Source organism: Onychostruthus taczanowskii, unplaced genomic scaffold, assembly GCF_017590055.1.
Source record: "Onychostruthus taczanowskii isolate IOZ18803 unplaced genomic scaffold, ASM1759005v1 scaffold21, whole genome shotgun sequence".
NCBI classification, from domain to species: Eukaryota; Metazoa; Chordata; class Aves; order Passeriformes; family Passeridae; genus Onychostruthus; species Onychostruthus taczanowskii.
This window is the reverse complement of record NW_024499351.1, coordinates 6,148,192-6,163,697: the sequence shown is the minus strand read 5'-3', so window position 1 is coordinate 6,163,697 and position 15,506 is coordinate 6,148,192. Positions and strand designations below refer to the sequence as shown.

At 39.1% G+C, this 15,506-nt stretch overlaps 1 protein-coding gene across 5 annotated transcripts in view; it reads left to right on the top strand.

The window, feature by feature from the left end:
* The window catches only part of LTBP1 (latent transforming growth factor beta binding protein 1), a 186,072-nt gene that overhangs the window by 131,562 nt on the left and 39,004 nt on the right, over positions 1–15,506 (top strand). For all 5 annotated transcript variants that reach the window (XM_041404348.1, XM_041404347.1, XM_041404346.1 and 2 more), the window contains 5 exons: positions 837–956; positions 5,056–5,178; positions 7,218–7,340; positions 12,005–12,127; positions 14,643–14,768. In XM_041404348.1, coding sequence (XP_041260282.1) covers positions 837–956; positions 5,056–5,178; positions 7,218–7,340; positions 12,005–12,127; positions 14,643–14,768 — 615 coding nt within the window. The remainder of the gene's footprint in view (positions 1–836; positions 957–5,055; positions 5,179–7,217; positions 7,341–12,004; positions 12,128–14,642; positions 14,769–15,506) is intronic.

The window sequence follows — 15,506 nt, the reverse complement described above, 5'->3', positions numbered from 1 at the left end:
ATGTTCTGATCATTGGTCACTTAACAGCAACTTGTCTTTGAATGTTGTTTTTTGTGTGCAGTCACTCTAGATTGCATATGTTGGATGTATTCTGGGTTTCCTTGGGGCAGAATAAGAAGTTGTTCTTGCTCAGAGCCTGAACATGAGTTCCATGACTTTTTCAGGACCTATCTCTTCTTATTATGGGCAATCTAGGACCTTACCTGATGCAGAAAGTCCCTCTCTCACCCTAAACATTGCCAGCCCCAGGGATGTGGCTTGTGCCTTCTTTCAGATAAAATTATCTCCTTACTCCATGTAAGCATCTTTGAGTCTCATTCACACAATTGTGTTTTTAGTCCCAATAGCACTTGCGTGCTGAATAACTCTATATAGCATTGGAGAATACCAAATTGCGCTTTGCTTTTGGAAGCCAGAGTTACAGTTTTACTGTCATTCCAATGAACAGCCAAAGTCTTACTACAGGAAGAATCTCAGGCACTTCAATATGGTAAACATGAGGAAAGTTATTTTTACCTGTGGTAGCCAGATACCTGATATGCTGTATGTTCTGGAAGACCTACCAAAGTTTTTTAGTATAACAGAGAATTCAGTTGTGCGTATTATGAGCTACATAATACACATATATCAGTGTGTGTATATAGTATATTTCTCAGAGATGCCCTGTTGCTGGTACAAATCCGTGTGAACTTGTTCTTTCCTGTGTCTCTACCAGATAAATTACACAACTCCTTAAATGCTTTAATATAACAGGAGGAGAGTCAGAGTAACCAGATTATTGTTCAGTGTTCTACTATGGCTTTGACCAGTATTTCCTTTTATCTTCTCTTTTGAAGACATCGATGAGTGCCTGACTCCAACGACCTGTCCAGACGCACAGTGCCTTAATGCTCCTGGCTCTTACCAGTGTATTCCTTGCAGAGTGGGCTTCAGAGGCTGGAACGGACAGTGCCATGGTATGTTTGGTACTCTTTGTCTCTCTGGTTGTAGTTCTTGTTCTGAGGTGCTGTATTTCATATTCAATCAGTGTAGTGACCTGATGACAGCTCTGTGCCCTGGGTTCCCATTCCATTTAAGAATAACTGAAAATATGAGATTTTTGAAATTACTTTGTGTTCTCAGACACAGTACATAAGAGGAAATCTTGTTTTACTGTAGATAAATGTAGATACTGTAGCACTGAATCTAGATTACAAATTATATAATTACAAAACAAAATTCTTGAAATAGAAAATACAGAACAAAAAGGGGATGTATTGTCAGTGAAATACTAATAGGCTGTTGTTTGGAAATGGAAAGACAAGTGACTCCTAATACATCAGTGTGACTCAGGTTTTTCAGTGGAATAATGGGACTTTGCTCACGGAGCATGTTAATTAAACTCCTTTATTATCTGTACTTCTAGCAAAATATTAGCATATCCTAAAGCCCCTTGTGTAACTTTAGATTAGGGATTTAAGACAGATTTCTTACATTTTACTTTTGTTGATTTGCTTGTGCATGTTAGATTAATGGTTTTTTTTCAAAACTAGTTTTGACTATTTGAAATTGAGGTAAGAAAGAGCAAACTAATCCATTGTGCAAAAGGAAATAATCTTTTGCAGTTTTGAGTGTCACTTTTTGGGACACTACCAGAAACTTAAATTTAGCATCAGTTGTGAAGGATCTGCTATTGGTTGTGAATATTCCTGCCCACTCCATGTAACACATGCCCTATAATTTGTGATTGTTGGAATAGCCATGTTACCTAAGCAGGTGTATGATAACCTACACAGAGGGTGTTTGCATTACTGTTGTAGGGCACATTGTCAGTGTACTGCCATGGCTTACTCTGCAAGGGCTCCCAGTTCTGTGATTCAGCTCACAAAGCAGTCTAAGAGCAGGGTTTGGTTGAAACAGCCCTGGTGGCTGGGATCTGCCGTGCTCCAGCTGCAAGTGTGGTGCTGATCTTTGGATCAGGATTAGAGCCAAGCTGCAGTGAAGCAATGGTGTGGCTGTCAGAACTTCAGCACCAATTTGCTGTGCAGATTACACCGTTTTCAACTACCCTATTTTCTGAAGTCAAACTGTCTGAAACAGGTCTGCCATGTCATAGCTGCATATTTGGCCTTGTCATTTGACTTACTGTGGAGGAATGTATTTCTCAGGTAATTTCATGGATTTTAATGGAGTTGTAACAAGCTACACAATGTTTACAACAAATTAATTACACAAATTACTCCACATTGATCTTTGTTTCGTTCCTTCCCACCTGCCGGGATTTGTGGTGCCCTTGCAAAGAACATGGCATATGTACTCTGTTAGAACTCTCTTACTTAACTCCTCTTTTTTTTTCTTTTTTCTTTTTTTTTTTTTTTTGCAAAAACATTGGCCTAATTGTGCCTTCTTTCCCAATATTAAGCTTTATTTCTGTACCTATTTATGAAAATAGCCTGGTTGAAAACTCCCTGACATAACCTTCAGTTGTTTCATTCTTGCTAACCAGGTTAATAGGAGGGAAATGAGAGAAGTCAGTTCTTTGCTCAGAATTAAGTCATGTAAGGAATATGTCTTGGTTTAAAGTGATAATTTTTTTTTTTTCCTAGTATTACTGCATGCAGCTTCCCTTTTTTCCTTTGTTTTATGAAATGTTCTAATCCTAGGCACTCTTACTCACTTCATTAGTGATGTGATCAGTACATTTTTTGTTTATCCTAGGCTTACATCATGTTGGAAATGAGCCATACGTATTTTAGAAAATGTAATGCAGACAATTTTTCTTAAATCTGTAGTCTGCAATATGGCACCATTTAAATACACCAAAAAGGAAAATATTTCCCATTCTCTGTGAAGGGTATTTAAATTCATTGTCCCATAAATTCATTTCTTTCTCCTGTTAGTTTAGATCAGTTGCAGCTCTTCTGTTTTTCCACAGTGCTGTTTTCCGTATTTTTTTACCTCACTTCATTCCTCTGCCTGCACTTCATGCTGTAGAAAATCTAGTGTAACAATCCTACAGATAGATCTTTGATGCCATTTATATTGTAATCTTCCAGGGTTTAAAGCCAGGGACATAGCCATTTCTGTTTCATTAAGCCAAGTCAGTTCATTTCAAACCTGGGTAGACTACATTTAACTGGAGTTGATTAATGTTCAATGCATGTTGGAAGAAATGGTAAAGGACGCCTGCACAGCCTGCCTCCTCATTGTCTTGAAATTGCCACTGTCCCAGGTTCCTCAGTGCATTTGTGTTTTACAGGGACTATTTGAAATAATTAATTGTTTTTAAAGTTTACTTTGAACCACTGATTAATTTTTATTCCATTTTGCTCTCTGCACATTTTCACATTCAAATAAAGTCAGATATGATGTAGCTAAAGCACGCTTCTGTGTATTGATGAACAAATTTTAAAAATAGGTTGACAAAACTTTCTAGATCACTTCATCCTCATGGTTATCACTGTGATGGATTTTGAAGCTGCATGGTTAACTATCAATATTCAGCTTGTACAGTTTTAAGGATCCCATTAGAAGATACCAAAACTAATACAGAGGTAAGCAGAGCTAATCCAAATACCTCTAGCCCTACTGTAGGGAGCACCAACAGAATCAGTTATAACTCTGGATTTCATCTCAGAAAATTTAAGTTCTGTTCTTGGCTTTTCTGCTGGCTGTATGGGGATGTCTCTTGATCTTTGAGACCCATCCGAAAATCAGAAATAGTATTCCAGGTTTCTTTGTCAAGCAGCTTGGAGATGAAAGCGAATCTGTAAGAAGCACTTTTGTTGTTTGGTTGGAAATTTGTGTGCTTGAATTGGGTTCTCTGTGTTTGAACAGATTCTCCAGTTAGAGCATTGATCATATACATTGAGAGCAAAGAAGATTGTGTTTTGTAGGGCAAGCACATTTTGCAACAGTAGTGAGGTGGGAAATAAGCCTTGGAGAAAGGAATAAGGAGTAACACCTACTGAATGCCATAGCACAGCACCTGTGGAACTGGGCTGTCATCTCTGCATGGTTGTCACTTCTGCTTGGCCAGGCTGCAGCAAGACATCTTATTTACAGAGCTAGAGGCTCAAGTGAGGAACTGAGAGTTGTAGGGAATGTGGATGATAAAGGTGATTTCGTTTGTGTCTGGGGGAAAGATGGGCTTTGCCAAAGGCAGGTGGTACAGGAGCTTGCTAAGAGCCTCTAAATACATCTGAAGAAAATGGTTACTGCACACATGCACAATAGCTAATAAGGGTTATGATGATGGTCTAAAGATGTCTGGTCTTCCACCTCTCCCTGTGCTACAGCTGTCTAAATGGCTCAAGTGCCTCAAATAATTAGCACTTTTTATGCTGATGGGTTTTGTGTGCTTTGTGGTGGCAAAAGACAGGATAATAGGGAGTGATATGATTTCTGGCACATGAAAACAAACAAAGGGTAGTTATTTTCCTGCACCAGTGAAGCTAAAAAAATACAGCATTTTTCCATAAAACAAGGCCATGTGCTGACTACTGCAGCCCCAAAATAAAGAAATAAAATCAGAATACTAATTTTTTTTTCTTTGAAAACCACTGTTAGAAGAAGACTAGTAATTGTTATTTTAGAATACAGAATTAATTCTGTCTGGATTTATAGCAAAGTATGTTTTTCATTTTATTTTTTTTTTACTTTTTGCTGTGTTGATTTATACAAATTGCATTCAGAAGGAATTCTTGAAAATCACTGTTAAGTAGCAATACAGCAATTTTCATGTTGGCTAAAGAAAGTGGCCCATCTAATTAATACTTTCAGAGAAGGATGAAAATAGATGTCTATGGGATAGCTTATAGGAAATACAGGCTACTTGCAAGTCGTTCTAAAGAAAGGATGTTTTGTGACTAGGAAGAGAGATTTTGCATAATCCAGTTAAGTTCCTTGATGAGTATGTAGAGTAGCCTTATAAAGGCACCTGCATGAAGTGCTAAAATCCCATTGAAATAAATTCTTCGGGAATAATAATCATGCTTGTTATGTAATTTGAATACATTCCCAAGCTCAACTGAAAGGTGGTTGTACCCTAGTTGATTTCTTTCTTTCTATTCACAGATATAAATGAATGTCAGTATGGCACTCACTGTACAAATGGACGTTGTGAAAATACAGAGGGATCCTTCAGGTGTTTTTGTGCCCAGGGTTTCAAACTGTCTGCATCAAAGGATCAGTGTGAAGGTAAGAAAGAATATTATTAAAATTCGTAAGGTTGCATTTACCTTTTAGATAATATTTTTCTTTTTTTTTTTTAAATCTTGCTTTTAAATGTACAATGCTGATGCTAAAAGCACAAAAATGTAAGAATATGTATTTCCATTTTATGGTTTCTGCGATCACATTATAGATTTTGACATGTGTTATAAGGCCAGTCAAGAACATGTAATAATATCTATATTGCTAAACTGGAATATTTGCAAAATCCGTGGCATATCTGGCATTTCAGAGGTTTAAGGACAGTGGCTTTTGCTTTTCTTTCTATCTTTTTTTTTTTTTCCTACCATGTGGGTGAGTGGAATCAAAAAATCTAGGCTGCTCCCCTTTGGAGCCCAGCAGTGTCAGTTACCACTGAGCAGTTAACCCTGCCTGCACTGGTGTCTCTGTATTTCCAGCAGTACACTGAGAGAGAGAGAGCTTGGTGGTGTATTCCTAGGAACTGTTCCTGTACCTCCAAAGTGTCAGTTTCCACGTTTCTTCCACATCTAAAACTCCCATCAGGACTGCTCCAGTGGAACAAAATTAGGTCTGAAGTTAGAGTGAAGTAGTCTGAGGGAGAATGTATAGGAGATATGACTATTCTTCTCCTTAATTAGAGGGTACTTGAAACTTTTCCCTAATGGTGTAAATCTGGGACAGTGTCTCCAGGCTGCGGAAGTGCACAGAAACCTACATGTTTCTTGTCAGATGTTGGATTTCCTTCTTTTTCCTTTCCCTCAGCCTTCCCTAAGTGTGTCTGTACAGCACCAAACACTTTCAGACTTCTGAGTGCTAAAAATAATGCAGTAAAACTAAATGATCGTTCATATAAGTTTGTCAGGAAGTTTGAAACAAAACATCAGTGTAAGTTAAGTGTCTTGAGTGAGTTAAATGTGCTGTTCAGGACACACAGCAGACGACTGATCTTGGGGAAAATATGTAGACAAAATTTGACTGCTTCCTCTGAGCCTTTCATGGAAAAGAGCCCTTGCCAAGCTGAGCTGGCATGTGCAGACTGTTCTTCTTAAAGTGCACCCTTCTAAAGTAAGGACCCGTACACATGCCCAGCTGCTTCACGGAGCCCCACAGATGTCAGTGATCCTTAAATTCTAAACTTCTGTGGTTGCAAGGAACCGTTACTTAAGAGGTCAGACTGTTCAGCCATAACACAGACCTGAAAAACCTCATTGAGTAACATTCTCCTGTTTGAATTGAAGTGTATTTCCAGAAAGACATCCAGCTGTGCCAAAATGCTAGAAGTGACCAAGAACTTGCCATGTCAATTCAAATACTGCTTCTTAATGAATATTTTACAAATAACAGAGGGAAAATAGGCTTCCTAGCTCAAACAAGGCATGTGCTATGTTCTGAATTCAAGGTGCCACTCCCCTCCAATACTTTGAGTTTTCCATAGGAAAATTTAAGTTTGATGTTCAAATCCATCTGTTAGCTCAGGCTGACCCCAGTTTATGAGAAATGAAGCGCAGAGGGATTAGCAGTGTTGTGGAAGCAAAGAGACATTTCCCCACAGTTAGATGATTAATACTGCTACAAGGCAAGAATTTTAAAGAGCCTTAACTTAATAGGGGATTAGCCTGTCAGTGTGCATCTGAAAACCACACCCTGTTAAAAGGTGGTGATCCTCCTGGAAACTATTTTGTGGGTTTTGCTGATTCACTGAAGCGGCTGACTTGTTACCTCTGCCAGATACAACAGAAACAAAAGCAGCTCTCAGGCAGCATGTGTGTGTATTTGTGAGTCTGTGTGTACCCAGTTGTGCATGAGGGATAAATTGATGTTACAGGAGAGAATGTTGTACACAGTCATCTCAAGGAAAACACATGGTCTGCAGTTTCATATAATTTTATGCATTACATTGACTGTCTGTATTTAATAAATACAAACAAGTTAAGCAGTACTGGATATTGATACTGTGCTTTGCTGTTTTGTTCAGACTTGATCTTTGTACCATTTGATGAGTAATTGGTATTTTCAGATGTTTACCCGTTTCACTGTCTCTGCAGATATTAACGAATGCCAGCAGCGATCGGTCTGTATGAATGGACGCTGCAGGAACACAGAGGGATCTTTCAGATGTATCTGTAGCCAAGGCTACGCATTGTCATCTGCTGGAGATCAGTGTGAAGGTAAGCTTAGGGACTTCAGCTACTGACTAATTTTTTTCAATAAGATCTTGAGTATTTCAGCTATAGGTGTGAACTCTTTTAAGAATGGAGAAGAAATATATGTTGCCTCTCTTTCTTTCTCTACACTGCCAACCATTTGTTCCCACCAACACAGCCACATATTTAATGGATTCTCAGAAATATTCCCTGTCATCTTTCCACATACAAAAACTTAGGACATGTGCTTCCAACAGTAAGATTGGAAGACCAGTTGATATTATTACCAAGAACAAGTCAGCCTTTCCAAACCTTGTTGTTTAAGTTCTGACACAGAGGCTCTGTATTACAAAAGCTTCTGCCAGTATATGCTATTCTCGTGGGGGTTGTTAGTTAAAACTTCTTCTCCAGCTGGTTTTGGGAACCTGCAGCCAGCCACCACAATCACACATGTGCACTGGCAAGAGAAAGTATTTCATAGATGACAAGTTCCAGCAGGATCTACTGGAGCTTGCAGCTTGCACTGCCTCAAAATACAGTCTAGGTACTGAGCTTGCAAAAACAAAAGTAAGTGAAAGATGTGAAAGAAATGCTGTGCTATAGAGAAAAAACATTATCTTATCACTCAAGTGAAACAAATTAATTGCCCAGTAATTGGCAAACTGATTTTTTTTTTTCTAATGAAGCATTTCAAAGCTACTGCCTCTTCTCTGTTTTTGGCTATACCATGTGATATGGTACATCTGCTGCACTACTCATGGTCACCTTGAGAATGCAAGATTACTTACTAGCAAGCTCCAGGAAAGATTCCACCTCAATTGCTTTCTTATCTCACACTAGCAGTGAGAAGTAGCTCTTTGTTAAGGTCTCACTGTACATGTGGCATTAGCTCATAAAAGCTTTTTGGTCTGTGGTGTGCTTTAACTGCTGATACCTTGCAAGATAAAGCTTCTTATTGCTGTTCTATCAGATGGTGTTCTGCTGCGAGGTTATCCTCCACACAGCACCTGGGAGTCCTCACCTTCTCCCTCACAGCAGTAGGTCAGGAATTCTCCTCTTCAAGTGATGCAGGCAGAAGAGCAGTTCCCCCTGGGCTAACCAAATGCTGTTTTCTCAAGACAAACTTGTAACAGACTCTGTCAGAAGTGATTATAATGGATTGTCCACATTCCACGAGTGACAGCATCTCTTAAAGTTCTCATCAACAAAGAATAAGAATATCTTATAAAATCTCCTCAGCACACTGATACTCTTTGCTCCTGAGCTATTTGGAGAATATGTTCATGGAAGAACTTAACACAGTCTTTTCATCATTCATGCTGAGTACCAGCATCTCTTGCATCAGCTTCAAGAAATGTGGGCTGATGATGCAATGCACTAGAAATTTGCATCAAGTAATTTTGCTCTCATCTGGTTTCAAGATCTTCATGAATTGCAGCAGATGTAGAGATACTCTGTCAAGAATCAAAGAAAAATGTGGTGTAATGGATCACAGGTCCTTCTGCCTCCCAAAGACAAAACAGATAATACGGTATCGTTCCTGATGACTACTCATCTAACTTGCCCTGAGTAGACTTCAGATGAGATTCAAACTTCTCTTCAGACTGCTTTGGTACATTCCAAACAGCCCAAGAAGTCATGGTAGCTGTTGCAGCTCTCCATCACCTGGCCTGTCAGGATAGGTCCATGCTTTAACTTTTTCTTGATCCTGCTCAAAGGCAGTTTTTCAAGACAAAATAGTTTCAGACACTTTCAAGACAAAGGAAGAGGGATTGAATCAAACAAGGAAAAAGTGTAAAACCATTCCCTTACCCCAGGATCTTTGTCTAATTTAAAATCTGCAACCAAATTTACAGCTTCTCCACCCAGTGACAGAGTGGTTAATTTCTGTAGCCACAGTTTGTCCGCTGAAGAGTTCTGTAAATATTGCAAGTCCTGCAAAAACAATCTCTTGAAATGGAAGAAGTTCTTCCGTGCTTTCATTATATCCCTTCAAAATTTTCTGAAGTACAGGATATTGTAGACTGCTTTTTGCATCTTGGAAAGTAAAGAGAAAATCACCTTAAGAAGACATTCAGTGTTTCTCCACATAATAGCCTCTGATTTTTGGATTAGCCTATTTACCTCAATGTTTTATAACCCTTCACAGAGAAAACAGAAAAGAGATGACAAAAACTGTGAGCATAGCACAGCACAATTGCCTGGAAAGAACAAAGTGGTTCAAATTTTGTCCAGTTTCTCAAAAAGCCCCAGGTATGGACATTTGTCACATCAGAGGATACCCAAAAAATGTATGATTCTGTAAAACAAATGTGATTAGCAAACCACTTGCAAGAAATGTGTTTGTTTAATTAAGTTTTGTTCTGGTGCAGATGTTTTCTCACAGATGTTGCATGCAAGAAGCATTTTGCTGGTTTGATCATTATAACTTGGGCAAACTTCTAGGGGTGTTGCAGAATTCAGCAGAATTATGGTGTGCTCATTTTCAGCTGTGCTTTTTGCAACTCACTGGCTGAAGTTTTGGTCTGGAAGCCCTTGTGCAGTGTTTTACTTGTATAAGAATAAAAGTTATTTGTAAGTAACTTGTATATATCGATGTATAGAAGCATACATGCAGTATATCTTTAAGGTACACACCTACATGCATGTTTATCTTCTGCCTTAGTCTGTCATTCAGTGTCTTGTTCTTGAGATGAAGTGACATTGAGACTTTCTGCCCACTGTTTCCCTGAATAAGAGGAAGCACAAAGTGTGAGGGCACCTGTGAGGCCTTGTCTTAACCAACAGGGAGTGGGAATATGCTCCAGCAGGACTTACATACAGGCTGGACATCTCAAAGATCCTGCGTTACTGGGAGGAAGTCTGAAGCATAAGTGTCCAGTGTTCTCCTAGAGCTTTCTGAGATTTTACTAGCCAAAATGTTCAAGACATACATGTGTTAAGGGTGGTAAAAAGCATTGAATGCCTCAAGCATGAGTTACTGCCTCTGATTTTTTGGAGGATTCTCATGCAGCACTCATTAGGTCTAGGAAGAGTTGCATCAGAGAGAGGGAGGTTTGCATCCTATATGGAGAATAATGCATTTTTACTCAATTTGGCAAAAGACACCTTCTTGTTGTGAGACTTGGCATTAACTTAGCACAAGGGAGTCATTAATTTTTCTCATGCTCCTAGCCAAAATTAATTGCTTTTTAAATAAGCCACAATTTATTTCGCAGTTGAAAATGGTTATAAAACATGTGGTTATCTAAAGGTCACAACTTTGTCAACATTAAGTGCAATTTTATCTTCAATAACATTCATTTGTGTAAGAAAGCTATCCCTATTTCTTACTTTTATTAAATAAATTAAATCCCAAGGAGAATGATATAGCGTGTGCTTCCAAAGACACATGTAGAAATGAGGTCATGTCCTCTTTTTAATTACAGTTGCTATTCATTCCTGCAGCACAAGAAAAAGTTACAATTCTAATCAACTAAAATCCACACTTAAGAATTCAGATTAAGTAAAGGTACTGGGGAAAATCTTTGATTACTGTTTTTCAAAGGAAGCTAACTAGACTATCAAAGCAATAGACTGGGTAGATTATTAGGTAGGGCTCTGTGGAGGCTAAGGGAAGTTGCTTATGAGACAGTTTTTTTAATTCAGCTCTCACTTTCTGTTTGCTTTTAAAACTTAGAAGCACAGGCACCAAATACATTGTGATCTTTAGCTGCAGTGAAACCAAAACTGTATAATATCACTGGAATGTCGGCACATGCTGACTTAATCTTGTACCCGTAGTAGCTGTACTCCGTTTCCTCCACTGGGCTGCCTTTAAGTCCTTTGAAAGACAACGGGAAGAAAAGACTTTAGGTGGAGACAATGCCAGCATCCTGTTCTTGAAATATTTCATTATCTCGTGTCTAGTTTGTATCCTGAAACTTTCCCTGCTGTGTGTCAGCTGTTTATCCCTGGATATCGAGCCACTAGGGCAGAGTGTACAGGCTAAGGCTTGATCCTGAACATGGTCTATGGGCAGCTGGGAAACAAGATCCTGTGTGCCTGGACTCTGGAGCTGGATTTGGGGCTGGATTTATGTGCAAAAGCAGCCATTCAGCTGCTAAAAGCCTGAAATGGCTGTGTTGCATCTGGTGAGCTGCATGAAAAGCCACCCATCAGCACAGGAGGGCCCACAGTGTGGTCCCTGTCCCACGGGGCTGTGGTGTGAGCAGTCTCCCCAGGCACGTCCTGGCTGGTGTGACACACCAGCTGTGCTTGGACTTGCCTGCTCTCAGGGGCACACTTGAGTCAGGTCACTTCAGCTCAGGGGTTTCTGTGTGGAGGTTTAAATGTGTCCAAAGAAGACTATTTTAAAATTTGCATTAGTATCTTTTGTGTCTGTCTTCTAAATGTGCAGCTTGGATTTCTTTTTAACTGCATTACTGTTATGACATGCTTTTGTGATAGATGCAGATGGCAGATGAATAACATTTGCTAGGAATAAATCACATACAAACTCAAATTTCAAAGCCCTCTAGAAATATGAGAAGTTTGATGACATGGTGAAAGGAAAATAACAAAGAATCCTAAAGCGTAGTAAACTTGTTTTCCATGTATGCACACAGTTGCTTCAAGTTATGTTGAAACTATTAAAAGTTTCATCAGTTTTGACATCATCTGATAATTCGGTTGCCTTTTTATTTCAGATGTTGATGAATGCCTTCAAGACAGCAATGTTTGCCTAAGAGGAAGCTGCATAAATACTGAAGGGTCTTACAAATGCACTTGTCCAGATGGTTTCCAGCAGATAGCAAATAGGGGATGTCAAGGTATGAAATAGGTGTCAAAAATACCTGGATCATTATTGTAAATGTGCAGGTTTGTAAGTGTAACTTGTGATAGTCACAGATCATGCTAAGGAAGAGAAACTCATTTATCATTTGTAGTACTTTCTTACTCTTCTTATTTTCTATTCTCATTCATTCTCTTCTCTCTGTAAATATATATGGAGAAATTATTTCAAGAGGCTGAAGTCTCAGCCTTCATAACTTGAAAGAGAATCTGTGTTAGAACTAACAGAGATGCAGTGCTGCTTTTTTCCCAAATCCTGGAAACATTTATTTTGACAGAACATTCTATGTGTTGTGAATCAGAGCTGTAACGAGAGCTGCATTGTTAGCATCAAGTCGCATTAGATATTGCCTCTATAAAACACTTGCAGTACTTTGTGGAGGATGGGTGGGGAGGAAGAGAATGTGTTATCTGAACTGAGTCAGCATTGCCAAACCCAGGAAAACACTTCCCGGTTTTAGTTCTGAACAATCCCACCTTCATGTTGGCACTACACCCAGGCATGCCTCATCACTTTTGCCCGCCATTTTTGTGAGACAGAAACCATGGTATTAGAGCTGGAAAGTGATAACATGTTCATGTTCTAAATGGCTGAAGGACCAGAACACTGGACTGGACTTTGCTTTCACTTCTCGCTTATGCACAGTTTAGACTTGAGCTAAGAAACTGGATTGCAGCTCATCCACATTGAAGATCTTCTGCAACAAACACTAAATCCCCTGTAAAAGTTCTGAGTATTCTATGTGACTGCTTTCTAATTCAGAAAATGTTGCATTCAGCATACAGAAGTGCTGTATTAGACCTTGCTTCAGCAGATAAAAGATAATTGACCACAAGCTGAAATCAATGACAGCTTTGATACCCCTCTAATCTCTTCACTTTGCCATCTAAAGTAGTAAATATATGCCTCATATTTTAAATGGATAAATATAACAAAACTGAAAGCACTTATGAGCCAGCTAAGGGACAGACAGTGCAAACAGAGAGCTATTGAATTAAACTGGCAAATTTATCACAGGGTGCAGTGTCTGCAAGTTGAATCTGGACTAGACTAGAAGTTAGGGATATGCATTTTGGTAAGGAGAAAGTTGAAAAGATGCCAAAATACGAGAAACTGCAGTTTGCTCTTTCAGAGGTATTATACTCAATTTCCCGAACACTGGTGATTTTGTTTTCTTGTCTTTTAATACATCATTCTACCTTGTGTAATCAGCTGGTTTGGTTTTCAGTATTTTTCTGGCAGTTTTGAGATAGCTGAGTCTTGAGTACACTATGAGAAGGTACAATACTGTCCTTGTCATTGCTGGTCTCCCACCATTCCCAACTTTCAGAGGGCTTCGGGAAGTAGTTGATGGTTTGCACTTACTATGAATTCAGAGAAAGCTTTATACATGTAGGTGTCATGTTCAGCACAGTGCACTTAATTTTCCTTAGGCACCTCATGCAGATAGAACTTCCCCAAGCTGCTGCCTCTTTTCTTTCCTCTTATGGCCATGACACTGATTGGAAGGTTTTCATGCAGGCTAGAATCAGTTTGTAGCTAGAGAAAATTCTATAGTGGATGTCATGGTCTTGAGACGATGATATTGAAATAATAATTTCTCTAGTACATCAAAATTGCTGGCTACTTTGATACATTCTGGATGGCTGTAAGCAGCAAAAGGTACAGTTAAGAATGAGAAATTCTAGTGTTTGGATAAGGGATGAATAAGCCTCATGGGTCAGTTTTCTTTGTGAATTTGTCTTTGGTCTCAGCGTGGTACTGAATGCTTCTTAATGGGTTTTTGTAAAGCAAAAAATACAGAAGTACAATTACAACATGAATGATAATTTATATAGAATTGGTGGTACCTTAATGAAATAATGAAGTCCTTAAGTTCTGAGGGCAGATTTGGTTGCTAACATGAGACATCAATCAAAAGGAAATACTTGTTTTTCAGATTCACAAGTTTGAAAAACACTTTCTAAGTTAAAAATAGAATGAAACAAAAGAGACTATGATAAGCTCTTATATAGTAATCTTTTGGGATCATTCCCACTCCCCATCAGCAAGAAAGAGCATTTGGCTTTAAATTATGTAAAATCAGCCTTCTGGGAAAGATGCAGCTCCAAACCTGCTAGTAACATGTGGAGACAGATGCCCAAGTTGACCAGTGTGCAGCCATCAGAAAGCAGTGAGCTGAGGCTGAGAATACCTGTAACACAGAAAAAATGTTGGCTAGGGTGGGGCTTATGCTGATTTCCCACAAATCACTCTCTGCTCATCCTCATCACAGAGTGATGTAGCAAGAGTAAGATGCAGCAGAACATATTGATATCTATACAGAGTTTAAGAATGATCCCAGGATTTTTGGTTGCTCTGGGAGATGAGCCATTCACACAACTATTTACATAGCCAGTGGAAATAGAAGCTGCTTTTAAGATTAATTGAACTTAGGCTTAATATTAAGGCTGTGATGATATGCAAAGCTCTTCATGTCTCTGTGCTTTCAGATATCAATGAATGTGAGAGATCTGACCTCTGCTCGCCACACGGAGAGTGTCTAAACACGGATGGCTCCTACCAGTGCATATGTGAGCGGGGCTTTTCTGCGTCTGCAGATGGCCGAACATGCGAAGGTGAGACAAATTATAATAATCCATTCCCGCTGATTTGCTGTTGTTAGGAGGGTGAGAGAAGTAGTCAGTCAGTCATGACTAACTCTAAAATCTGCCACTTAAGTTTCTGTGGGTAAGACATGCATGAATATTTAGGATTATCTAATTTGAAGCTTAAGTGCTTTATCAGCAAGCCTGAGCTACCTGAATGTTCTCATTGCTGTGTGGAAGACAACAGAACCTTGTTTGTCCAAACTTTTATTTAAAATATGCAGGTTAAGCAACAGAACAGTAACTCCAGTGAGAAGTTGTAGTGAAATCCAGTAGTTCTATCATAGAACTTCAGGCATTTTGAGATGGCAGAAGTGGAGTAAATAGCACTAATTAGATCTTTATAGAAACATCAACAGGAGCCTGGAATTTAGGGAACTATGTTTTTTATGTTGCTGTGTCATGACGTTATATCCTGTTGATGATGATGTATACACGTTTGCAAGTGATGCTGCTCTCCTGCACTGAATTTAAACCAGGACACTTGTGCCCAGTGATACCAAGAAGGTATGTGGCTTTGTGAAGTCAGTGATGCTGATGGAAAATAAACACTCCCCTAACTAGCTTAAGAATGGCTATTGAATGGTTGAGAGGAGTGTTCAAGACAGTAAGGCTTGTCGGAAAAGTTCAGAAGGGGAAAAAATGATATGGTAGTATTTCAGCTGGGTGCATGCTGAGGAGAAGCACTGAGCAGATGAGAGCTCAGTC